Genomic DNA, 26,216 nt, shown 5'->3' on the forward strand with positions numbered 1-26,216 from the left:
GAGGAGGTTATGGTCACTAGGTGCGGCTGAACACCTAAGACCAGCACTAGCCTAAGTCCAGCTAGTCGTGGGTTCCCGACACAGACGCTTTCTCTCATCAGATGCCCAAACACTCGGGATTCTCCAGTTTTACAGCAGCAAATCCCAAACCTTCTAAACTTAGAATATACTGTGGGTGTCTGACTTCATGAAGTTTCTTCTGTGTTAAAACTTTGGTACTGCTTAGGAATTTTAGGTCGATATTAATTGGGGACATTTTTTAAATGAGTCGCTTTGAGGGTTAGGAATCCCTGTCAAAGAGAGATGCAGAGATGACCCATGACCGCTGCTGTGCTGTGTTACACTCCGTGTGGTAGCCCTGAGGAGACACTTGGACAGGGTGAACCCAGCAAGAGTAAAGGGGACATGAAGCGGGCCAGCAGTTAGCTGGAAACGTTTTTTCATCTTCTTGATCTCCGTAGTACTCAGAGCTATTCTGGCATTAGGAGTGTATTTTCCTTTATGTTTTCTAGTGTTGTTGGAAAACTCTGGGAACTGAAGGATAAAGTGGTTGGATATACTGCATGCTATATCCTGTACCTGTACTTTTGAGATACAAAAAGTAGGCCTAGGCTTCTCTCTTTGTAGTTTAATGTATCAGGAAGATTTCTTTTCAGCATTTATTTTCTCGACTTATTATATCCAGGTAACACAGTTACTTCCACCATCATTTTATCTATGTTTAAAATGCCCCCTAGAAGGGTAGAATGAGTACTGCAGTGCTGTGTTAGAGTTGGAGACATTGTATGAACTCATGTTTATTTTCGTATAGATAGAAAAATAATTATAGATATGTGTGCATACATGGGCTGTTATACTTACAACTTTGTCCTGGCTCTGTGCACTGAGAGGGTCCAGGAGCAGTGACACTCCAGCAGTAATGAGCACACCTAGCACCTGGATCTTGGTTTCTAAATGCCATTCTCCAATAAAAGAAACCAGGGCTCCCTAGAGAGACTGCTGATTCTCGGGCTGGGACAGGGAAAGGACAAGATGAGCCTGGAGCATCCGGTAATGCCAGAAAGGAAGGAAGTGCTCGAAAAAGAAGGGAAAAAAGCTGAGGGTATGTCCAAGGGACACAGGAGCCAGCTTGAAAGAGCTCCCAGTGGCCACGCTGGGACAATTTGGGCAATTAATGTAGTATCGGATGATGACCAAAGTGTAAAATAAATATACCTGAGTTCATACTAGTACAGATAAAAGGTTGATCAAGTAAATAAACCATGAGGGACAAATCTTCCTTATAGAAGAACTCCAAGTAATATGTGTGGATACTCCTCTATCCACAGGGTGGAACTTAATTCTCGTCCCCTTGCTCCGCTGGACTTAGGGACTTGCTTCCAAAGGATAGAGTAGGGAAAGAGGAAAATAGGAACTTTATCATGGAGCACTGTAGATTTATAGAGCAAATGATCACGGTCTGTATCAGCAGTACATCATCATTTACCCCCGCTTGTGTGATGGGCAGGGCACTTGCCCTCTGTGATCCTCTTGCCAAAAACCCATGACTCCAGTCTAATCATTAGAAAACATATCAGGCCAACTTCAAGGCAGGGACATCTACAAAGTACTTGACCAGTAGTCTTCAAAACTGCTCAAATTGTGACAGATCAGAGAAGAGAAAGGCGATTTAACAGCTAAACGCAACATGGTATCCTTGGTTGGATGCTGGAACAGAAAAAAATACATTAATTCTAATTCAGTTCTGATGGTGTGGTCTAGCTCAAGTCTGTAATTTAGTGAATAGTAGTGATATACCAGTGTTAGTTGCTGAGTTTTGACAAACGTACCCTAATTGCGTAAGATGTTCATATTAGGGGAAACTGGGTGAAGGGTATGTGGGAACTCGACTACCTTTGCAACTCCCCTGTGAATCTCAATTATTCAAAAAAAATTTTTTAATGTATTATTTTTTTTAATGTTCCAGAGGTATGACTGGGTAAAAGGTCCCTGTCCAATAGTAGTTCAGACTTAAGAGAGTCTGACCACTTTTAAAAATTCAGTTTATTTCATCTTCACGGGCAGCATAGATAGTGATATTCCCATTTTACAGAGAAAATCGAGGTGCAAAATGGTCATTATTTTTCCACAGTCACACAGTGACAGGATTAAACCTGGAGCTCTTCTCTCTACTCCAGTGTTCTTTCCACTGTGTCATCGCTGCCCAGTCTAGAAATGCTGCTTCTGCTAAAAAGGGTGCAGCTCGAACAGGCTCGGGAAGAGGCTTGGAATGAACCGTGAGCCAGACTTGCTGCAAAGCCATCAGCGTCATTTACCTTTTGTCTGGGGTACAGGTGGGTGGGTGCGTGTGTCTTGAACGTAGTGGGAAGGAATTGCTGCATGATAGCTCATTCCCTGAAACCACACAAGTAAATAAACTGCTTTAGAGAAAAGCAGGTGGCAAAGCCAGGCACCTGGGAAGACATCCCACTCAGAAGAAAAAGAAAGTAATAAAGAGGCAAGATCTGATGGGGATGAGAGAGGAGTGCCTGCAGAGAGCAGTGCAAGGAGGTGGATTTTAAATCGTTTTCGAGTGTCGTCAGGTCTGAATTAGCCGTGTGCTTGAGAAGATGCACAGCCCAATGCTGTTGGCAGAGCCCGTGTGGATGGACCGGGGATGATGTACAGGAGGTGACATTTTGCATGTCCACGTGGGGTGGGAACCCGTGCTTCTGCTCGAGCAGGTGGTCCTGGGGTCCTTCTTTAACAAGCACTGGGGTGGAAAGAGGATTCATTCTTGAGGAAGGAGGCTGGGGTCTTAGAGCAGCAGTTCTTGAAATGTGGTCTCAGCCCAGAAGCATCAGCGTCACCTGAGAACGTGTTTGAAATGCACCCTCTAGGCTCACCCAAACCTAGCAAAACCAACACCAACACTAACACCAAAGCAAGCTGGGCATTGCCCCCACCAGTGTGTTTCAAAAAGCCCACTGGGTGATTCTGATGCCTGCTGGCACCTGAGAACCACTAGGCTGAGCAGACGCCTCCACTCGGGTGGCACACTGCCTGCAGCGGGCACGAGCCGGAGGGTGAGCACCCAGACACCACTGCCGCCGCAGGGGAGACCCAGACGTATAACCCTGGAGGCTCACGTGCTTCGGGAAGTGGGTGCCCTCAGCTTACTTTCCGTGCAGCCGGGTCTCACAAGGGAGCAGTCCAGTCGCTTCACTCAGACTGTCCTAAGGACAGGGGGCTTGCAACCCCTCAAAGCTGAATCACCGTTGGCTCTGTTTGAAACATCGTGGCAAGACTGCAGCCAAATTCATCAGCTCCCTCAATCTGTACGTTATTGGTTTTCCTCTCCTCCCCGCCTCCACAGTGCATTAATTTAACAACCCAGGTTCATTCAGCCTGCAGAAATTACCTGTTGGCCAACAAAGGAGCACAGGGATCTCTTCACTAAGCCATCCCCCAGTGCCTGGTACACAGTAGGTGCTCAATAAATATTTGTGCGTGAACAAATAGATCTTCAAATGTACTTTTTTCATCAGAAAAAGTTTTTTGCTTCTAATTGTATTACCCTCATCGTATAATTTCACACAATACACAATTAAGATGAGAGATAGCTCTGAAATTGTCAAGTGTTTTGCAATAATGTTTTAGTTAGTAAAGCTGTAAAGCCCGAAACAAGCATCAAGTTGTTGCTTTTGACTTGCCAGTCATGGAGAGTTGGACACCATCATTTTTTCCATCGGAGGAAGCCTTACAGAGGAAAGGAAGTATGATGAGAAAGCCTCCGATTCTTGATTCACAGGGTGGCACAGACCTGACTCTCTGGGATGCCAGCTCAGTTGTTTCATGTTTTAATCATCACTACCTCCCCCCTTTGGAGTCAAGAGGCTCAGAGATGCCGTTCTGCACGATATAATTTTCTTAAGAGGCAAAAAGACTGCTTCGGAGTATCTTCACGAAGTGCTTCTCAGAGCAGCTTAATCACACGCGAGCGCTGACTGCACAGCCCACTGTGGCACGCAGCCCGGAAGCAGGGAGCCAGTGACCCCTGGGGCAGACAAGGCGTCGTGGTGACAGTGTTTTGGCGGGGAGATGCATTGGCAGGGCCTCGCTCCGCGATGTCGGGGAGGGTCGGTCTGCAGTGTCCACGCTTGGCAGGGGATGGGTGGGGGACGGGTGGAGTTGGGGGGACGAGCCGGGGCTGCCTGCACTGTCACCGCCGCAGCCGGAACAGAGCCACCCCGACGGGCTGAGCACAGCCGGGTGGCGAGCCCTGTGCCCTTCTGCCCCTTGGCATGACGTGGCATGTTAATCTTGGCCACTGTGCTCCAGACAAGTGCAAACCGATCTCCGAGAGAAGCGAATCGGATTCTGAACACTCACTTAATAGATGCAAGATTTGCAGGCTGGCAGAAGAAATCATCAGAACATGGCTATAGAGGCTTAAGCTGCTTCAGTGGGATGAGTGAGGATCTCTGGGTGGGTTCAGAGATGAGTGGTTGTCTGGCTAGCAGGATCAGCAGGAAGCAGGGAGAGTTTATAAACATATCACGAAGGATAACTGCTGCTCCACTTGGGATCACACTCTTTTTTTCTTACCTTTTTTTTTTTTTTTTTTTTGGTTACGCGGGTCTCTCACCGCTGTGGCCTCTCCCATTGCGGAGCACAGGCTCCGGACGCGCAGGCTCAGCGGCCACGGCTCACGGGCCCAGCCGCTCCGCGGCATGTGGGATCTTCCCTGACCGGGGCATGAACCCGTGTCCCCTGCATCGGCAGGCGGACTCTCAACCACTGTGCCACCAGGGACGCCCGGATCACACTCTTTTTGAAAGGTAAAATTCTTTGTCCTCAGTTGGCTCCAGATGGAGAAGTCCCACATTCTACAAAATTTCCATTTTCTAATGAGGGCATGGAGTAAGGATTCTAAAATCAACTCTGAAGTCACTTTGTTTTCCATTAGTGGTCACAGGATGACCACGGCCATGGCCAGTGCATCACAAGCAGATCCATTCAGGGTTACTCCCCCATCCGTGACTGTGCCACTGAGGTGCTTAGAGGGTCCTCAGAGTTCGTCACATCTGTCTGCATGAAATTGGAACAGAGAGACGTTACCTTTCACTTTTAAAGAGGAAGGATTTTTTCCTCTCATGTTGTTCCTGGAAATAGCTTACTAAGAAAATAATACCACAGTTCTTGAAAAGCAGTCTACCTCCTCTTGCTTTTGTGGTTTAGAAGAGTGAGATCAATTTGACATTCGGTACTGAAAACTTCCCCGTTTTCAATACCGAATTGAAAACGTATTTACTATCTTTTTACTTTGAGAAAAAAGTTCTGTTCCCTCGGGTAAGACCGTCTAATCCTTGTGCATCTTCTCTTCCCATAACTTTCCCTTCCTGTTGTCGCGTGGGGGCTAAGCTCCGGGTCCTGGAGACGGAGAAGCCAGGTATCCTTTCATGCCTCAGTGTCCTCATCTGTAAAATGAAGACAATGACAGGACCAGCCTCACACAATGGCCGTGAGGGTAAATGAGTTAACATTTGTCAAGTGATTTACACAGTGGCACGGATTCGGTAAGTGTTAGCTCCGTCCACTTTTTAATCTCTCGTAGGGTCGATACGCTTTACCCACTAGTGTCAGGATTTACAGTCAGGATGGCAAGGAACGCTGATAAAATATTTCTTCTCCGAGGGTACTCCTTTTCATGATTCAGTTGGCTGTATTTTGAAAATAGTGACGCCATTAGCAATTTTGAGGAAGAACTATGTTGCCACAGGTGTTTGATCAATTTCCCAAGACGTTTCATTCACATGCCACAAGGTGATGCTGATGGCTGGCACACTTATCTGGGACTTACCCATGTCCTGAGCATTTTCATCTGTTACTTCATTAAATTCTCTCAACACCCCTCGGAGGTAAGGACAGTTACTGTCCCCATTTAAGAGTTAAGGAGGGGGCTTCCCTGGTGGCGCAGTGGTTGAGAGCCCGCCTGCCGATGCAGGGGACATGGGTTCGTGCCCCGGTCCGGGAGGATCCCACATGCCGCGGAGCGGCTGGGCCCGCGAGCTGTGGCTGCTGAGCCTGCGCGTCCGGAGCCTGTGCCCCGCAACGGGAGAGGCCCCAACAGTGAGAGGCCCGCATACCCCAAAAAAAAAAAAAAAAAAAGAGTTAAGGAGGGCTTCCCTGGTGGCGCAGTGGTTGAGAGTCCGCCTGCCGATGCAGGGGACACGGGTTCGTGCCCGGTCCGGGAAGATCCCACATGTGGCGAAGCGGCTGGGCCCGTGAGCCATGGCCGCTGAGCCTGCGCGTCCGGAGCCTGTGCTCCGCAACAGAGAGACTACAACAGTGAGAGGCCCGCGTACCGCCAAAAAAAAAAAAAAAAAAGAAGAGTTAAGGAAACTGAGACACCAAAAGTTTTGTTCAAAGTTACACAACTATTATATGGCACAGCCAGTGTTCTTAACTGTGTCCTGATTGGTCCTTACCCCCCTCTCCAGCTTCATCTTCTGCTCTCCTCTCTGCTGTGGTCCAGCCACATGGCTTGTGCTCCTGGAACGTTCTGCCTCAGGGCCTTTGCATTTACTCTTACCTAACCCCAGCTCTAATGTATGTGTGTGTCTGTGGCTAGAGCCTGGATCAGAAAATCTTTTTTTTTTTTTCCAGTGTGTGGGTAAAAGATACTACTTAAAAAAAAATCTAAATATCTATATCTGTGTGGGGTTGTGTGTGTTCTTCTTTCCCATAGTGATTGCTTTCTTCCAGTGATTTAAATTAAATTGTATTCATTTCATTTGTTTGCTCTAGGGGCCTTTCAACCAGATCTCTCTTCAAGGTTTCCACTGGGGAATTTGCCAAAGAAATGAGGTCCAGGAACCTGAAACCAGGACCTTGACAAAAACGGGTTTTCTGTTCCTTTCGCTGAGAACTTTGGGCTGCTGTCGAGGCTGCAGTCTTATGTGAAGTGTCAGGGTCACTACCGCGCTGGAGAAATGCAGCCTGGACAAAGCCCGGTGATTTGGTTGGGTCGGTGGCCATCTTGGATGCCCGTCCTTCAGGCTCGCCTAGGCCACGTGTTAATGGCCCTTCTTCCAGAACACCACCTCACTCTTCCTTGTTCTGCCCTAGATAACCAGTTCAGGATGTCCATCCTTGAGCGACTGGAGCAGATGGAAAGGAGGATGGCTGAGATGACCGGGTCCCAGCAGCACAAGCAGGGGAGCGGAGGAGGGAGCAGCGGAGGGGGCAGCGGTAGTGGGAACGGAGGAAGCCAAGCTCAGGTACGAGTCTGCGCGGACTGTCGCCTTTCATGGTGTCTAGTGTTTTATTGACGTGCGAGGCTGTCGATCACAAGTCCCTTCTCTGCTGCTGCTGGCACCCTTCCTGGAAGAGGCAAGAGGCAGGGGGGTGCTTTGTAGTCCCTGTGTTTCTGAGTATTCAACTCTGTGTTAGGGAAGAAGCCTTGGACTGTGGGGCTTCTCAGTGGTTCACCTTCCCAAGCCTCGAATCACTGATCTCAGAACTCACTGCAGTTATCTGACAGCGGGAGGGCGGGCATCCAGTGACAGAACAGAGGCCAAGAGATGACTCAGATTCGCTGGGCTCAGAGTTCAATTAGAACCTATTTTGTGTTTTGTGTTCTATCTTTATCTTAAGTATAAATAGAAAACATAATTGTTTTATAAGGGCCCAGAGAAACTGTTTCTGTAATTTTTCAGTGGAGAATAGTAGAACATTATACATTCTGTCGTTGTTACAAATGCTTTTTCATCAGTTCCGTGATGAATGCATTATTATTGTCAGGTACAGGGAAATCATCAAATATTATTTTAGAGTCCCATTAGTCTTGAAGGCTTTATGTCAATTTCATTTAGGAGCTTCATTTTGGGGAAGTTTCCTAGGCAGAAATTATTTTTCAGGAGGCCCTAGAATAAATTTTTTTTAATTAATTAATTTTTTTTTTTTTTTTGGCTTTGTTGGGTCTTCGTTGCTGCGCGCGGGCTTTCTCTAGTTGCAGCGAGCTGGGGCTACTCTTTGTTACAGTGCATGGGCTTCTCATTGCGGTGGCTTCTCTTGTTGTGGAGCACGGGCTCTAGGAGTGTGGGCTCCGTAGTTGTGGCGCACGGGCTTAGTTGCTCCGTAGCATGTGAGATCTTCCCGGACCAGGGATTAAGCCTGTTTTCCCCTGCATTGGCAGGCGGATTCTTAACCCCTGCACCACCAGGGAAGTCCCCTAGAATGAATTTAAAGGGACTGATGGTGTTTCTTACCTCCACCACTGAGACATCACCTAAAAAACCTCAAATAATTCCCCCTCTTTCTCTTCAAGATGAATGTTGATTTTTTTCTGAACAATTATATTTTAAAGTGAACATTTGGAGTTTTATGATCCTTGTAAATATCAAGTATTAGTAATATTTTTAATAATAGATGAAACACATCTATTTCATCACAACAGATGAAAACAAAGCATGCGGTACCACACCCCCGAAACTAACCTTTTTCCCGGAATTTCCTTCTTATTTCTCTCCTATCTTCAGAAATCAGTGGAAAAGGAAAGACTTGGCACAAAGGAAAATATTATTAAGGCTTCCTGTCCACCTGATACTACTGTTTTATAAAAAGAAGTAAACATTATTTACTATCTATCTCATGGCTAAAATAAGAGATTCCCACGAAATCCTTTTTCTTTCACCAACAAAGGCTGCATAAAGGGAATGGAGAGTAGTGTCATTTTATAGCTCAACTATCTGGCAACTGGCCTATTGTCTGATCCCATATTAACTGCTACTGAATACTCTTTTATCAGTTTATGCTGGCTTCGATAAATATCTGTGTCCACCTTATGTGATAGAGATGGAGCTGTTTTTGTTAATGCAAAGAAATTCCCTCTTTGCCCACTACCCAGTGACTTCCGTGTGCCCCTGAATGTGTCTGTCTGGGCCTTTCGAGTCAAGGTCATTCTGCTGAAGGTCGGGCTTGCCCGGCTGTGCTCCTCTAAACATGTCACGACAGTTCTAGTGAGGGTGACATTAACCGTCCTCTGACTTTTTATTTTTGCAGGCGTTTTTTTTTTCCAGATTTCAAAACAGAAAACAATGAGGAGCAACAGTGTTTCTGTAGTAATTGAATTTCATGGGGTTTGTAACTGGACAAAATACCTTTAAAATAATACCAGAGAGGAGAATTAGACCAGAAGGGCCATTTATTCGGGGTGGGGTGGGGGGTGGTGGTGGTTGTGAAACGTAAAAGTGCTAGAGCAGAGACTCAGATAAGCTGTTGAGGTTCCTAACTTTGATTTTATTTTTCTTCTTTCACAACCTCCTTTTACAAAAAAGAGAAGAAAGCCAGGTGGCTAACATGAGTGAATTTCTCTTTCTCGTGTGCCTCTGTGGTTAGCAAGAACGCTTAAATTTCAAGGTCTCTCATGCCTTCCCCAGTGTCCTTTTTGTTTTATATAAAGGACTGGATTATTACTGGATTTTTTAAAATCTGTTTTGTTGGGTTTTTTGCGGTACGCGGGCCTCTCGCTGTTGTAGCCTCTCACGTTGCAGAGCACAGCCTCCGGACGCGCAGGCTCAGCGGCCATGGCTCACGGGCCCAGCCGCTCCGCGGCACGTGGGATCTTCCCGGACCGGGGTACGAACCTGTGTCCCCTGCATCGGCAGGCGAACTCTCAACCACTGCGCCACCAGGGAAGCCCTAAAATCTGTTTTTTAAATTGAGATATAACTGACATATAATATCGTATGAGTTTCGGGTGCACAGCCTGATGATTCGGTATTTGTATACATTTTGCCAAATCGCCACCGTGATAAGCCTAGTTAACATCCATCATCACACATAGTTACAAGCTTTTTCTCCTTGTGTTGAGAACTTTTAAGATCTGCCGTCTTAGCAACTTTCCAGTATGCAGTACAGTCTTATGAACTATAGTTGCCATGCTGTACATTACATCCCCAGGACTTATTTGTTTTATAACCTGAAGTTTATAACTTTTGACCCCCTTCACCCATTTTTCCCACCTCCTCCCCCCACCTCTGGCAACTATCAGGCTGTTCTCTGTATCTATGAAGTCAGGAGGCTTTTGTGTGTGTGTGTGTGTGTGTGTGTGTGTGTGTGTGTGTGTGTGTCTGTTAAGATTCCTCATATAAGTGGCATCATACGGTATTTGTCTTTCTCTGACTTATTTCACTTAATGTAACGCCCTCAAGGTCCATCCGTGTTGTTTCAAATGTATTACTGGATATTTCTAAGTGCTTCTTTAGGGAGAAAAATCCCCCATCTAAGTGACTTAATTCTCCTTCAGAAGGAGCAGGGGAGTCAGGAGCTCCAGGCAGCCGGTGGTGGAAGCATACGTTACCCTGCCTTACTCTCCCCTGACAGTTTACTGCCTTCAGTGTTTACTTCAGCTGGGAGGCTGGGGCCACGTTTTCTGTTCGTTTCTTTTTAGCAGTATATACTTTCCCTCAGCTGGATCAGCACGAAGCTCACAATCAGAGCATCAGCTGCAGCAGACGGACTCTGACGTCCTCAGAGTTACAGAAAATTACTGTGTGCCCGGCTGCGGACACGTGCCGCTGAGCTGGACGCGGCACGTTCTGTTCTCCCTTTCGAGATGTCTTATTTTCAGCTTCATGCTTCCCGTTTTCCACTGCAAATCGTAACGCGCCGGTTCCCACCCCAGCGTCCGGGTGCTGACTTGGTACAGGGCCTTTGGTCCTCCGATCGGAACACGTGCCATTTCATTACAGTGTGCGTCTGGCCCCGGGACCCTGGGGAGCTGCTTTGAGAGCCGCGTGGTTGTCGTGTGCGAGAAGATGATGAGCCGGGCCTGCTGGGCAAAGTCCAAACATCTGATCCACTCAAAGACTTTCCGTGGAATGACCCTCCTCCACCTGGCCGCAGCCCAGGGTTACGCCACCCTCATCCAGACCCTGATCAAATGGCGGTAAGGCTGGGGCCAGACGGACGCTGTCATCCTCACCCCTCAGCAGGCGTTCCTCTTAGGGTGTCCAGTGGTGGAGGGAAATCTGGCCATTCGGGGAGCGTGGTAGCCTGAGAGCAAAGGGCTCTCTCTGTGGACAGTTCCAAGAAGTTCTATGAACTTCTGCCCGAGAAGTCCTGAGTGAGATGCTGAACTTAAACATTGGACGTTTTTTTTTTTTTAATATAAATTTATTTATTTATTTTTGGCTGTATTGGGTCTTCACTTCTGTGCGAGGGCTTTCTCCAGTTGTGGCAAGCGGGGGCCACCCTTCATCGCGGTGCGCAGGCCTCTCGCTATCACGGCCTCTCGTTGCGGAGCACAGGCTCCAGATGCGCAGGCTCAGTAGTTGTTGTGGCTCACGGACCCAGTTGCTCCGCGGCATGTGGGATCTTCCCAGACCAGGGCTCGAACCCGTATCCCCTGCATTGGCAGGCAGATTCTCAACCACTGCGCCACCAGGGAAGCCCAACATTGGACTTTTTATTTCCCCTGGGCCTCTGGCAAAACAGAGAGCCCAGACCACCCTAGGGAGTCTGGGGCTCTATTTCTTCACGCCAGGAACGTGACACGCCCAGTTTGGTTTCATCTCTGTGGGTTTCATAACGTTCTGGTATTTTTTAACGTGGATTCACTGTGCAGTAATTTCTGGTGCTGTTCGTTCCAGCACAAAGCATGCAGATAGCATTGATTTGGAACTGGAGGTTGACCCCTTGAATGTGGACCACTTCTCCTGTACTCCTCTGGTAAGAAATGGGTTCATTTATTCCCCGAACTGTTCTTCTAGGCTGGCATAGGGATGTGCTTGGTTCCCTTTGTATTATCCCTCATTGAACATACGACATGTATCGGAGCTACTTTGTAATGGTAACGTTTTATGGCCCCATTGAGATCGGTGCCGAGGACCCATTAGTCAGTTGGCAGCAATGGCAAAGGTCAAATACGTTTTTTAACTCGTATTGAGGAAGCTCGCTGTGTCTCTCTCTTTTTTCAGATGTGGGCATGTGCTCTCGGGCACTTAGAAGCAGCTGTCGTGCTGTACAAGTGGGACCGTCGGGCTATCTCTATTCCGGACTCTCTAGGAAGGCTGCCTTTGGGAATTGCCAGGTCAAGGGGTCATGTGAAATTAGCAGAGTGTCTGGAGCACCTGCAGAGGGACGAGCAGGCTCAGCTTGGCCAGAACCCCAGAATCCACTGTCCTGCAAGTGAGGAACCCAGTGCAGAGAGCTGGATGACCCAGTGGCACAGCGAAACAATCCACTCCCCAGAAATACCCAAAGGAGTCACCGTCATTGCAAGTACCAATCCAGGTAAACATTTTAAATGATTACATCTCAGAACTTGGCAGATTTCCCTTTTGCTTTCGTGCAGCTACCCTCAGAAAAGTCCATAGGATATTCACATACATTTAAGGGTTTGGGGTTTTTTTTTTTTTTTTTTTAGTGTTTCTAATTTTCCTTTTAGTTATTAGAATGCCTAGTGCTTCCCCCGGCCCATCCCACCCCAAAACTGCAGAAAGTAGCAAAAAAAAAAATCTATGTTCGTGCAAGAAAGAACTACAGATTTTGGAGTAGGATTATCTGACTATAGTATATGCTGCTGGGGAATATTGAAATGTTAGGGACGTGTCTTGAGTTCTGGCTTTGCACTTCGTGTCTCTCAGGCATAGAGAAAGTGTTAATTCTTTAGGATTCCTAATTGTATCGCCTGTCCTGACTATCCTTTCTACTGTACTTTTCAGAGCTGAGAAGACCTCGGTCTGAACCCTCTAATTACTACAGCAGTGAGAGCCACAAAGATTATCCAGCTCCCAAAAAGCATAAATTGAACCCTGAGTACTTCCAGGCAAGGCAGGAGAAGCTGCTTTCCACTGCACTGAGTCTGGAACAGCCAAATATCAGGAAGCAGAGCCCTAGTTCTAAGCAGTCTGTCCCCGAGACAATCAGCCCCAGTGAAGGAGTGAGGGACTACAGCCGGGAAATCTCCCCTCCCACTCCAGAGACTGCAGGATTCCAAGCCTCTGGATCTCAGCCGGTAGTAAAGTGGAATTCCAAAGATCTTTACATTGGTGTGTCTACAGTACAGGTGACTGGAAATCCGAAGGGGACCAGTGTAGGAAAGGATGCAACACCTTCACAGGTGCGTCCACGGGAACCAATGAGTGTCCTGATGATGGCTAACAGAGAGGTGGTGAACACAGAGCTGGGGTCCTACCGTGATAGTGCAGAAAGTGAGGAGTGCTCACAACCCATGGATGATATACAGGTGAGCGTGGGGAAGGTACACCTTCAGAGGCTGGTCCATCCGTCCTAGCTTCCTTGATCTTTACTGCCAATTTCCAGAGGTCATGTCATTTTCTCACCGGTGAAGGGTTCGAAGTCTGGGCTTATATATAAGAATTTTGGAGTGTCTTCTTTACTTGGGCCACATTTTCACTTGTGAGTCAAGCATTGTGAACAGGGCCTAAATACCAGGGACCCAGATCTCAGTAGAGCCTTGTACTAGCTCCTCAAAACTCCTACAATAAGTCTTTTGCTTCCTCCTTGCATCCAGGGTGACTGATTTTGCTGTTTAAGTACTAGTTAGGGTCACAGCCTGATAATGGCTAAAACAGGAGGCCTGTGGGTAGAATTTGAATGACGTAAGTGATTTGATAAGCACGACAAGCCTCTAGCCCTTGTAAAGGCGTATATCGTCTGAGGCTCTCGTGAGGTGCAGTGGAATCTCCCTAAAGCTGATAATCGACTGCTTTTATGATAAATCCAGGATCCTTTTGGGGCCTCACAGTTGTTATAGATTAAGAGAATACATACCGAAGTAAATTTGAGGTTAGGCTCTTAAACAAGCAAATTCCGTTAATTAAAATATACTCTATGGGGAGGACAAAATGAGCATCCAGAGAACATGTGTCTGACTTCCTCTCTTTCCCTCTTCCCATCGATAGAATCCAAAACAAATATAAAAGGAGAAAACTCCCATAAGAAATTCACTAGCGCACCTGTGCCTGTAGAAACGATGGGGATCTCGTATCCCAGACAGCATTCCTAGATAGGTCTCGTTGCTAAAACACTCCTGTTCATTGCATCCCAGGGGACCCTTCCTACCAGCCCCCACTGTTTAGCACAGGACAAGAATCATGCACGCATACCAGTATGTTTCCATCCCTGGTGCGTGGTGGGCGCCCCGCTACTGATCTACCAACCACTACAGTTGTGGGGAGGCCTTCCTCAGGAAATCAAATAATATTTGAGATGAGGGGTTGGCACATTTTTTCTGGAAAGGGCCAAATAGTAAATATTTCAGGCTTTGTGGGCAATACAGACTTTGTCATGACTATTCAGTCTGCCTTTGTAGCACAAAAGCAGCCTTAGACAATATTAAACAAGTGAGTGGGCCATGTGCCAATAAAACTTTATTTACACAAACAGTTAGCTAGCTGGATTTGACCTGCCATAGTTAAAGCCCTGTTTTAAACAATTTCTGATGGAGCCCGTACTAGATATTAATTCTGAGCAATCTGGAACAACATTTATAAATATAAACATATAATAATAAATCACCAGACTATGAAAATCAGCAGCTTAAAAGAGGGGAACTAAGATGAGCATCTAGAACAGTGCTGTCCACCAGAACTTTCTGTAGTGATGGAAACATTCTATGTCTGCCCTGTCCAATATGGTAGCCAGTGGCCGTGTGTGGTACTGAGCATTGGAAATGTATTCAGTGTGAATCGGGAATTGAATTTCTCATTTTACTTATGTTTAATTAATTTACGTTTGAATAGCCATTGGATAGCGCAGCTTTAGAGCAACTGACCCTTACTGAAACAGTTGATGCAGGAAATAGAAAATAACCTAAAAAGAAATCTACTTTATATTTTCCCTGAAACTTCAGAGAATATTTTACTAATTTAAGACCACATACCTATGAAAAAAGCAGCAGTCTAAAGAAGCATTTTAGCCAACTGAAAAAATTAACAATTAAAATTAATGAAATAATTCAAGAAATGGCAAGCCAGAGTTCATGGAGGAGTGAACAGTAAAACCAGTAATACTGATATCTCTGAATAATTATTAATAGTGTGGTTGCACGATAAGCAGTTCTTTAAATAAAGAGGAATAATGTTTCAAAAAATAACCCAGAACTAAGATTCTAAATGGTTTTAACAAAACCAGGGAGGTGGGGCAAGGAAGGTGAAAGTGTATTAAAGCAGTTCCCCTGTCCAGGGAAAAATCAAAGTTTGTTCCAATTATTATATTGATAGATATGTGTAGCCTGAAATATGCTTGTTAGAAATGTCAAGTTAATAGGTAGTGTTAAAACAGGCTACAGAATTTCTACGTCATTTAAGGGGGAAAAAAGAAAATTTGGCCCATTCAGGAAAAGTTCAGTAATGGTAATAAAGAAAAAAGCAACAACAGAAATAATACTCTATAACATAATATTGTAGGAATATTTTCAAACATGACTTATTCCCACTTTGGAAACTGTTAAGTCTATTAAAAGATTCTCAGATTGGGTTAAAAAAAAAAAAAGGAAGCAAAATATACTATATACTGCTTGTAAAAGAATTTAAATGAAATGAAACAGAAAGAATGAAAATGATGTGATAGGTAAAGATATAACAGACAAATGAAAAAGAAAAAAGATAAAAAGTACAGGTAAGGCAAATAGTATATGTATATATATATATATATATATATATATATATATATATAATTTGTCAAAACGATATGACTGTAATGAGCCATTATGCACCTAACAACATAGCTTCTAAATATTAAAGCAAGTAAAGATTGAAGAAATGTGGAACCATAACTATAATCATAGTGTGAGACTAACACAGTTGTTTCAAAATTTGTCAGCTCAAGTATGAAGAGGATATGAAAATATTGACAATACAATTAGAAAGTTTGACTATGTGTATTTAATGTATGATATATATAATTATGTAGATGTATGAATACACATAGTAAATATACATGTCAGTGTTCTTTTTAGATATCCAAGACCATTTATGAAAACTGCTCATATACTAGGACCCAAAGAGAATTTAAATAAAAACCCAACATCATTTGAATAAAAAACCTGAAAGTCATTTAAATTCCATTGCCTTTTGTAGCTATCACAATGAAAAATCAGCTACTCAAAATGTTGCATTTATTATGATATTAAGGTGTTCTTACACTGACACGTGTTTATAAAATAGAGGGTTTGGGAGAGGAGTGACTACAGATAGTTACAACCTTCAGTCTCAAGAAATTCCACTTTTTAATACTTTCATGAAAAAAAATCAAGGTAGGACTTACCTCCTCCTGTTTGACTCACAAACAAAGAGAGCCAATATAAAAGGAAAAGAAAAGCTGTGATATTTTTTTCCTTAAATGTTTTCATTTTTATTCCTGTCACAATAATTCTTGTTCTTTGTTGAAAATTTAGAAAATTACCCAAGATAAGTGTTTTTAAGAGTTTTATTTAGGTGTAATTTACATACCATAAAATTCACTCACTTTAAGTTCCCAGTGCAATGAACTTTTGTGAATTTTTACAGCTGTGCATCATCGTGGTCCCATTTAGAACACTTCCATCACACCCCAAAAGTTCCCTGTGCCCCTTTGCAGTCACTCTCTGTTCCCATACCAGCCCTGGGCAACCACTGATCTGATTTCTCTCCCCTAGAATTTTTCTTTTTCTAGAAATGTTGTGTAAATGGAATCATAACCTGTCATATTCTGTGTCTGGCTTCTTTCACTTAGCATAATGTTTTTCAGGTTCACGCATGTTGTAAGATAAGCATTTTGTCATTTTTGTATAGATCCTTTCAGAACATTTTCAATTCACTTAAAAACTTAAACTGCTATATCTCAACTTCCATTTTCAAGAGTTGTGCAAGGAAACTTTTAAAAACAAGGTCATATCTCTGATTCTGACCACATATATCTACTCCAGACTAGTTTTGAGGATTCCTAAATGTATCCATTAGGAATGTATTTTGGGTGCAGGTATCAGCAACCTAACTCCAGGGGTTTAATAAGAAAATGATTTATTTTTCTCATAGAAGTCCAGAGGTTCAATTGCTCAATAATGCCATCTGGGACCAGGATTTTTTCTGGATTTTCTGTTCTTTTGCCTTTCGTCTTCGTGCTTGTTGCTTTACGGTTGTAATGTAGCTTCTGGAGCTCATCTGTAGTCAGAGCAGGAAGAGGAGGGGGAAAGGGCCAGGTGCATCGATACCTTTCATCAGGAAAGCAAAAGCTTTGCCCAGAGCCCACCCAGCAGACTTCTGTGCAGTCTCCTGTCCAGAAGTGGGTCACGGATCCTCCCCTCCTTGGTGCACGGAAGGTGGGAGACCAAGAAGGGGATTAGGACAGTTGGCTTGTATCAGTCACGAGCTGTCCCCTGGATGTTGGCTCGTTGCTGCTCTCTGCAAAACTGGGGTTCTCTGGGCAAGGCACAATGGAGTGATGGTGGTCAGGTAACCAGTAGTGTCACTACAGTAATATGACCAGGACTGCCCAGTCATAGCATCCTTAACTGGTTGATCCTAGCTGAGAGTGGAAAGTAGGCGCAAGCCTGACGTTCTCAAAGACTTAAGGTTTGGGACCAAACTGTGATGTGGAGGTAATCAGATCTGGGATCTCAGCACGTTCAGGTGAATCGGAAAACCTTACGATGAGATGGGAGGGCACTGGACTGAGGTGTAAGCCTGCCCTCTCCCCTTTCTTTCTTTCCACGGTGGGGGGAGTGGGGGTAGGCCTGGATAACCTCTAAGGGGCCACCCTGACCTGAGTGTTCTGTGACCTCTGGGCCCCAGGTGAACATGATGACCTTGGCAGAGCACATCATCGAAGCCACCCCTGAGCGGATCAAGCAGGAGAACTTTGTGCCCACGGAGTCCCCGGCATTGGAGAGGACAGACGCGGCCACCATCAGCAGTACGATGAGCTGGCTGGCCGGTTACCTAGCGGACGCAGACCATCTGCCAAATGCCGCCCAGATCAGGTCAGTAGCGTTTGTGGGCCACTCCCCAGGGCCAGCTCCCGGGTTTACGTGGAGGCTCCGGAGGCCCACTGGATCTGAGGAGTTCCGTGTAATGAATGGCCTTGTCAAGGAAGGAAGGAAGCGTTAAGACGAGCTCCATTGCCTCTTCCAAGGCCCCCTCACGTCCTCACCTCTCCCGTGATTTTTCTTCCCACGTCAGAGCGCAGGAGATAATGTATCCTGGTGTTCCCCCGCCAGTTCACCTGAAGTTTCACGATTGGCTGGGGGACTCAGTGGATTTAGTACTTAGCACAGTACTAAACTCATAACAGGTGCTCAGTGTGAAGTTACTAATTGAAGGACATGCAGAGTCTGCCTAGCAGCTCTCTGGACTGAGTGAAGGCATATCCCTCATGGTCCACAGTAGGTACCATCTTGTCTCGTTGACCAGCGTGCAATGCATCATGCAAACCAATCACCAGCCTCTCTCCCCTGTGTCTCTTCTTGTTTCAGAAGTGCATATAACGAGCCTCTAACCCCTTCTTCTAATACCAGCCTGAGCCCTGTAGGCTCACCAGTCAGTGAAATAGCTTTCGAGAAACCCAGCCTTCCCTCGGCCGCAGACTGGTCTGAATTCCTGAGTGCGTCTACCAGTGAGAAGGTGGAGAATGAATTTGCTCAGCTGACTCTGTCTGATCACGAACAGAGAGAACTCTATGAAGCGGCCAGGCTTGTCCAGACAGCTTTCCGGAAGTACAAGGTAAAAGACAACAGAGTCCTGATGCGGTGACGCTCTTAAGGTCGGGAAAGTCAGAGTCGTTCAAACTAAAGCATACGCTGTTTCTTTTTTTTTCTTCTGAATCGATAGAATTGTCAGTTGACATTATTAATTAGGTCCCATGAGATTATTAATAATTGTCAGAAGCTTTAGTGAAATAAAACTGACAAGTAGTGTGATGGTTGTCACCATCTGAACTGTTGGTAATAATAATGGATATTTATTATCTAATTAATATAAAGTAAGTTGACACCTCTGCCGCAAGGAATTTATGACCTAGAGCAGGGGTTTCTAGCTGGAGGCCTGGTGACTGATTGTCCTAAAATTGTATGGTAAAGTGCATTTTTGGTGGGAGAGGGTCCAGAGACTTCCACGGTTTCTCAGAGGAGTCTCTGACCTCCTTAAGAAGGTGTTACGAGCCATCAATCATTGATCCAAAAGTAGAGGACCCAGACTTCCCTGGTGGCGCAGTGGTTAAGAATTCATCTGCCAATGCAGTGGACACGGGTTCGAGCCCTGGTCCGGGAAGATCCCACATGCCGCAGAGCAACTAAGCCCATGCGCCACAACTACTGAGCCTGCACTCTACAGCCCGAGAGCCACAACTACGGAGCCTATATGCCACAACTACTGAAGCCCGTGCACCTAGAGCCTATGCTCTGCAGCAAGAGAAGCCACCGCAATGAGGAGCCCGTGTACCACAATGAAGAGTAGCCCCCCGCTCGCCGCAACTAGAGAAAGTCCGAGCGCAGCAACAAAGACCCAACGCAGCCAAAAATAAATAAATAAATAAAAACAAAAGTAGAGGACTTGGTGTTATCTTAGGAAAGACAGCAGAGAACGGAAATTTATAAGGACAAATAGTGCAATACCTAATTCTTTAAATACTTTGAAAATGAATATTGTTTTAGGCCTCCTAACATCCAAATATGACGGTTCTATTTAGAAGCAGGAATAATAAGAGAGTTATTCTGTAAATTCATTTTTTTAATTTATCCTGATACTAACTTCTCACTGCATTTTGGTAAACCTCTGGTCTCAGTTCTGAGAAAGTCAATTAAATGAGTCATGATTCCATTTAAGTCTTGGGAATGTTGCATATTTTGTACGACATCATTATTTCTTTTCTTGCCTCACTTTCCCTTGAAGGGCCGACCCTTGCGGGAGCAGCAGGAAGTGGCAGCAGCTGTCATTCAGCGTTGTTACAGAAAATATAAACAGGTGAGCCAGCTTCTGGGTCGCCATGGGAACGTGCCTTATTCACACAGCATCCAAACAGGCCTGGGGGGTCTGGTGTGTGGTTTGGCAAAGAGCACGACATCCAGTGCCTGATCCAAAGACTGACTTTGACTTGCCTTGATTAAAAACCGAAGGGGGGCTTCCCTGGTGGCGCAGCGGTTGAGAGTCCGCCTGCCGATGCAGGGGACGTGGCTTCGTGCCCCGGTCCGGGAAGATCCCACATGCTGTGGAGCGGCTGGGCCCGTGAGCCATGGCCACTGAGCCTGCGCATCTGGAGCTTGTGGTCCGCAACGGGAGAGGCCACAACAGTGAGAGGCCCGGCGTACTGCAAAAAAAAAAAAAGAAAAACCAAAGGGAAATGTTCCAGAAGGGAAAAAAACAAAAACAAGCAAACAAAAAGCCACCTGCAACTAATGCCGCAAAATAATTTTTGTTCAGATCGTTGGCCTCTTAGTGGTATCACCTGCCTGCAGAATTGGTCTGATACGGAGGAAGTTATTTGTGTCTGAAATAAGGCTCTGTGTCTCAGTCATTTTACCTATAAACTATTTAGTAATTAAAGAACTCAAGGGAATTTAATATGGTGATTGGAGTAGGTAAATACTAATTGTTATCGTTGGCCTTGAATTATATACATTACATAGTCCTTAGCGGTTTTTCCTTTTGGCTTCTTCTTATCCGATTTAAAATGAAGAATTGTAAAAATCTGAAGAAGCCCAGAATATCTTAAACCGTTTTGTATTCCAGACTGTTTTGTATTCCTTAGTTAAGTGTCGCAGGAAGAGTATCTGAGTTACTCTTTCGTGCAGTATTGCTATTTCTGAAACTACCTGCAGGGTCATGTAGCTCCCATCAATGGGGAAGAGAGCACCTAGCACGTCCTGGATCTTTTATGCTCATCATCTCATTTTCTCCTTACAAAAATATCTGAAGTAAACAATTTTATTTCCATTTTGCAGATGAAGAAGCTGAGGCTCAGAGAGATTAAGTAAATATTAGACCTTTCTAACCACCTAGGTGGTGATAAAATGTTAAAAATTGCCGAATTGAGTTCTGACCGGTTCATACAATAAAACTCGGTCCTGTCAGTAGATTCTAGAACCTTTTATTAGGTTGTGCTTTCGGTAGGTCTTACATTTTTGTTTAAGGAATGTACACCAGCCACACAGAAATCCAGGATTCTGTTCTCTTGTTATTTCTAGCATTTGTCTGATTCAGGTTGCCATTCTCAAGTTTCTTTAGGATTAAGCTCTAACGGTGAGGGGTGGGGAACCTCTTTAGCTTACAGCCGATTGAGTTCGTGATCCCAGGAAATGAAGGTTTATTGTGTAAACGCTGACACCACAGTCCCTGTAGCCCCACAGCAGGGAACCATCCTGGCTTGTTGTTAGCTCGAGCAATACTCAGAATCAAGTTTCAAGTCTGTGATCTCAGCAGGTATTAATTCCAAAACGTGAGTTTGGTTTTTTTTTAATCCCCTCCCAAAGAAGTGTTGGCTACAACCAGAAAGTCGGAAGGCATCTAAAAAAAAATACTGACAAATATAAGACAAGTATTTTGGAAGATGGAAGGCATGAAGATAGCCAGGTTGCCTTTTTTCCTTTTTTTTTTTTTTTGGTTGGGAGTTTCATTGGTTCTGGTTCTGGTTTTTCATTTCCTTCTATTCGGCGATCTAACATTAATCTTGTATTTTCTGTTTCTCCCCCAAGCTGACATGGATAGCCTTGAAGGTAATGATACACCCAAGTCCTCTCACAAACCATTCCACCAGAGTCACACACTTCACACCCATCACCAGCTACAAGAAGGGGCCATTAAGATGGCACGGTCATTCCGTAGGCATACCCCCCTCGCCCGGCCACCTCACCACAGCACATCTATCCTCTGGGGACCACGTGGTGATGCCGTTGCAGTGGGTTTCAGCAGTAACAGTCATTGGACATTTTCTTGGCCAGTGTCCATCTAAACAATCCATCCAAAACAATTGCCGTGAACCCTGTGAGCCACTGAAGATGTTTCCCTTTTTCCCATCGTGCTTCACCGTGGCCCGGGAGGTTCTGACTATGCAGAGCGCACGGGTCCAGGCGATAGAAGCGCTGTAGGATGCAGCATCCTTGTCTTAAAAGACTTTTGGCCAAATGAAAATGTCAGGCGGGTCAGATAAGACTCAACAGGATTCTTGCAGAAGGGCCCTGTGTCTGTTTCCTTTCCTCACTCCACCTCGTACATGCAGAGAGATACTTAGACACAGGGATTTTCTGAGGAATACTTGTCCCTCTGATGGTAAGTTGCCTTCTCGTGAGCAAAGCGCTTCTCTGTGACTTCCTGTCCCCAGACTTGTAGTCTGTGTCGTTAGCAATCTGGACATAGTCTTTTTTAAAATCTGGAGAGCTCTGCATTTTTCCTGCCTGGACTCTGATAGGGAAGAGGACCCATCCTCCCCGCACCGTGCCTTCATGCCTCACTTTCCATCTCTGCGGCAAGCTGGCCGGAGGGTGCTGGGCCTGGCTCCCAAGCCGTCCCCGGCTCCGGGGCCGCTTTCCAAGTTTCATGGCTTCACCCCACTGTCGGTCTTACGAGCATTAATCTTTTGCAGGTTAAAATGGCTTAAAGGTGTCAGCGTTTCATGATAAGCCTTGTATTTGGGACCTTGTAACTCAGAAATCTGTCGAGGGGAATGCTAGTTAGAAATCAGATGCTGATTGCTAAGTAGATTTGTGTTTGGCAGGAATTGCGAGGCATCCAATTAAAAATGGGAGGTTAATTTAAAATGTTTCCAAATTGGATAGGAAATATTCGTCTTCAGCATTTCAAGTTTTACCTCCTAAATAATACTTTTTCGATTCCTAAATGTCTCAGTTTATTGCCATTAAAACTTTTTTCCAAAAAGGGCAAACGATATTTGGGGGGCAAAAAACCCACATTTAAATCAATGCATTGTCTGAAGGAAACCCTTAAAGTAACATTTTGCATTTTGGAAAGGTAGGTGAAAAGATGCCTAGTTTGCCTCTTTAATGATGCACCCCCAGAGAATATCACAAGAAAGGGAAAAGTTTTCCTTCTTGCCGTCCCCACCTGGTGGGCTCAGAGGACACCCAGGCCTGCGTGGCCCCCCTTGTTACTGCTGTGCTTCTTCTTGTTCCCCCTGCAGTATGCACTTTATAAAAAGATGACACAGGCTGCCATCCTGATCCAGAGCAAATTCCGAAGTTACTACGAACAAAAAAAATTTCAGCAGAGCCGGCGTGCTGCTGTGCTGATCCAGAAGTTTTACCGGAGTTATAAAAAGTGTGGCAGGAGACGGCAGGCTCGGCGGACGGCAGTCATCGTACAGCAGAAACTCAGGTGGGTCAAGATTCGTGGCGGCCAAGAGAACCCCAGCTGAGTCGAAAGAACTGCCCCTTGTTGACACGCAGGCCTGTACAAGGAGTAAAGCATCTTGCAGCTCTTTTCTTCCCAGACCAGTCCAGATGTCACGTGTTCGTAGAGTTACACCTGTCCTCTTTGCCTGTTTTTGTCTATTTAGCTTCTCCTTTCTCTCTCCCCACCCCCCATCCAATCATTTTGATGCCACCACCCAGTTTCACCTTGTATCAGAGTCTGGCTGGACCACAGTTCCCACTCAGAAAGCTGGCGCTGTAATAGAGTCGTCTAAATTGTAGCGTTTCCATACCTAAGACCTTGTGAGAGTAAGTAGTACTAAGCCACTCCATTTTGAAGAGTGTAATAAAAACTTCTAGCACCGGAAAATACACTGACGAAAGAAGTTTAGAAAATAATAGCCCAAAGAGAGCAGCAAACACAGGCGAATCAATTTCTAAACCGAGAAAGTCTGTCTAATGCCTTTTTGAACAAAGGAGCTTATAAAGACTTGGGGCAGAACAGTTACAGGACATCTTATCTTTAGTCTTTCTATTATCTCCCTCCAAGTAGGTGAAAGTGTCTGTAGTGCCCTCCTTCCTTCTCCCCCAGGGATGCCCAGACTCAGAACCATAAAATAGGCTTGTGCTGTTGGATTTGCCACATGAGCTGTTTGGTTAAGAGTTTTCTCTGACCGCTGACCGGCTTTCAACTTTCGCACGTGAAGCTTTACAGCTTCTCGTGACAGTAATTCATATTCTGGCTTTTTCAGGAGCAGTTTGCTAACCAAAAAGCAGGACCAGGCTGCTCGAAAAATAATGAGGTTCCTACGCCGCTGTCGCCACAGGTACATTAACCCTCATCCCGACATTTTCCTCGTCGAGAATAATAAAACCACCCTCATCGCCTTAACCACTCATGAACTCCTTGGTGAAGCTAATCCCCCACAAATAATCAGGGTACACGTCCCAAATGACACTAGGATAACAGAGCTCTTTAACTAGGGACTGAGTTGCTGCCATAAGAATACCGGTCGCTGTTCCAGACGATGCTGTGTAGAGATTGAACCACGGAGATCATGCCAGTGTTTTTGTTTTAATTTGGGTGCGAGGACAACTTAGTCAGACTGGCTTTTCATTCCAGATTTTTCTTTAGCAGTGTGTTCTTCACTCTGAACCCTTACTGTGCTAACGTGTGTCCAAACAGAAAAGACACAGAGTTTCTATTCTGAAGGAAAGGTTGGGACACCACTAATGCCATCCAAATTTTCTGATGTAGAATTTCCACTAAATAGTTGGTGCCCTCTACTGGCCGTGTCAGAGCTAACACCCTCCATCAAGTGATCAATTCCAGCTAGTCTGTGATGAGAAACAGGAGAGGTGGTCAGAATGAAACTGGGCAGGGCAGGAAACACACCCGAGACAGAGGTGCATTTCCAACTAGAAGTGGGCTCCGGTGACCCCAGCATCTTCCTGCACAGCTACGCCAGGGGAGTTTCTCTTTGTTTTCCTGAGTTTGGGATGCCTTGGTGAGGACGAGGTCCTTAACTCAGATTTTGGGGGCTGGTGAACCGTGTTTTTCTTTTCTTTGCTTGGGTTAATATTCCGGCCTGACCTCTGTGACATTGGCCGACTGAGCTGTGTTTAGATGGCTCTCCACGTAGTTTTGTCGCTTCTCTGTGCATCGGGAGCTATGCAGTTTACAGACCCAAACTTGAAAACAAGCTCTTTAATGTCTGATTTCCTCTTTCCTGTTTAATTGTACCCAAAGCCCCGAGCGTCCAGGTGCAGTTTGATTCCTCAGAGGTTTCACTTTAGTTTTTTTTCCCCTCAAACTGTCTACTTGCTAACTTTGACAGTATTCTAACTTTGAGACTTACTAGGGGTTAACTGGCTACTTGTGTGCACTTTTACTTAAATTAACAAAATAATTCGTTTACATGACCACGGAAGGGAATGTGGACAGAACCACACATGCACAGTGATCAAAACTTTTAAAGGAACATTTTTTAGGTTATATACGGTGTTCTCTAGCTAGAATGCTGCCAGGGCAGCTCAGGCACATTTACCGTATTCCTCCGCAGAGCGTTTGCTCTCCGCCACGCAGTGATGGGGTTTTCCCCGTGACGCTAAGCAATGAGTGCCCACATCAACACTCTGAAATAGCAAGTCTTGTTCGGAAATGCGTATCAGAATATGCGGCATGGCCAGGGCGTAATGAAATGAATCCTCCAGGCCTTACCAGAGTCAGTCTCTGTTTCCTTCTTATTTACTCGTACCTTTGACTTAGCCTTAGGGGACTTGCAGCCAAATAGAGGAGTTGCTTTTCTTCCTTTGGTGAAAATATCAAGGCCTTACCTGGACCCTTTGCCATATATTCTCACACGTGCTCACACTCTTCTCCCCTTTTCCTCTTCCTCCTGCAAAACAAAAAACCCAGGAGGATTCAATCCAGCACTGCTGAGTCTGTGATTAACACTTTCCTAGCAGGTTTTATCTTCGAGGAAACCGCCTCCACGTGGCTCTTCCTTAAGCCACGTCAAACAAACGTTCACAAGTTAAATTCTCCTCGGTTCTTCTGGTCTTATCCTCAAACTTTGAAAATATGTATAGGTAATGCCACCTTGGTCATTGTGAGCAAAACTACGTAAAGTCCCGTGTTCATTTTCTTCTTCTTCTTTTTTTTTTTTTTTTTTTGGCCAAAGCCTACCATGTTTACATTTGGTGAACTGAGTGAATTGACAGGGTAAGACGTTTAAGCAAAACATAAACGCCTGAAAGGCTGCTTCCCACAGAAGGCTGAACGAAGGAATCGTCTCACTCATGTTTTTAGAGTTCTCCTTTTGTAAACAAGTAGAAAAGCATTTCATGAGGATTTTGCCTTTCTTTG

General features: G+C 45.3%; 1 protein-coding gene across 2 annotated transcripts in view; it reads left to right on the forward strand.

Annotated features, from left to right (window-relative positions):
- The window catches only part of CAMTA1 (calmodulin binding transcription activator 1), an 888,226-nt gene that overhangs the window by 850,919 nt on the left and 11,091 nt on the right, over window positions 1-26,216 (forward strand). Inside the window, exons 12-22 of one of the 2 annotated variants that reach the window (XM_065882980.1) lie at window positions 7,111-7,262; window positions 10,737-10,933; window positions 11,637-11,715; window positions 11,964-12,279; window positions 13,050-13,234; window positions 17,784-17,971; window positions 18,464-18,710; window positions 19,878-19,949; window positions 21,677-21,697; window positions 23,119-23,312; window positions 24,100-24,174. In XM_065882980.1, coding sequence (XP_065739052.1) covers window positions 7,111-7,262; window positions 10,737-10,933; window positions 11,637-11,715; window positions 11,964-12,279; window positions 13,050-13,234; window positions 17,784-17,971; window positions 18,464-18,710; window positions 19,878-19,949; window positions 21,677-21,697; window positions 23,119-23,312; window positions 24,100-24,174 — 1,726 coding nt within the window. Of the gene's footprint in view, window positions 1-7,110; window positions 7,263-10,736; window positions 10,934-11,636; window positions 11,716-11,963; window positions 12,280-12,710; window positions 13,235-17,783; window positions 17,972-18,463; window positions 18,711-19,877; window positions 19,950-21,676; window positions 21,698-23,118; window positions 23,313-24,099; window positions 24,175-26,216 lie in introns of both variants that reach the window. The other variant, XM_065882989.1, reaches the window with a different exon arrangement.

The sequence above is a fragment of the Phocoena phocoena genome, chromosome 1 (genome assembly GCF_963924675.1).
Source record: "Phocoena phocoena chromosome 1, mPhoPho1.1, whole genome shotgun sequence".
Taxonomy (NCBI): Eukaryota; Metazoa; Chordata; class Mammalia; order Artiodactyla; family Phocoenidae; genus Phocoena; species Phocoena phocoena.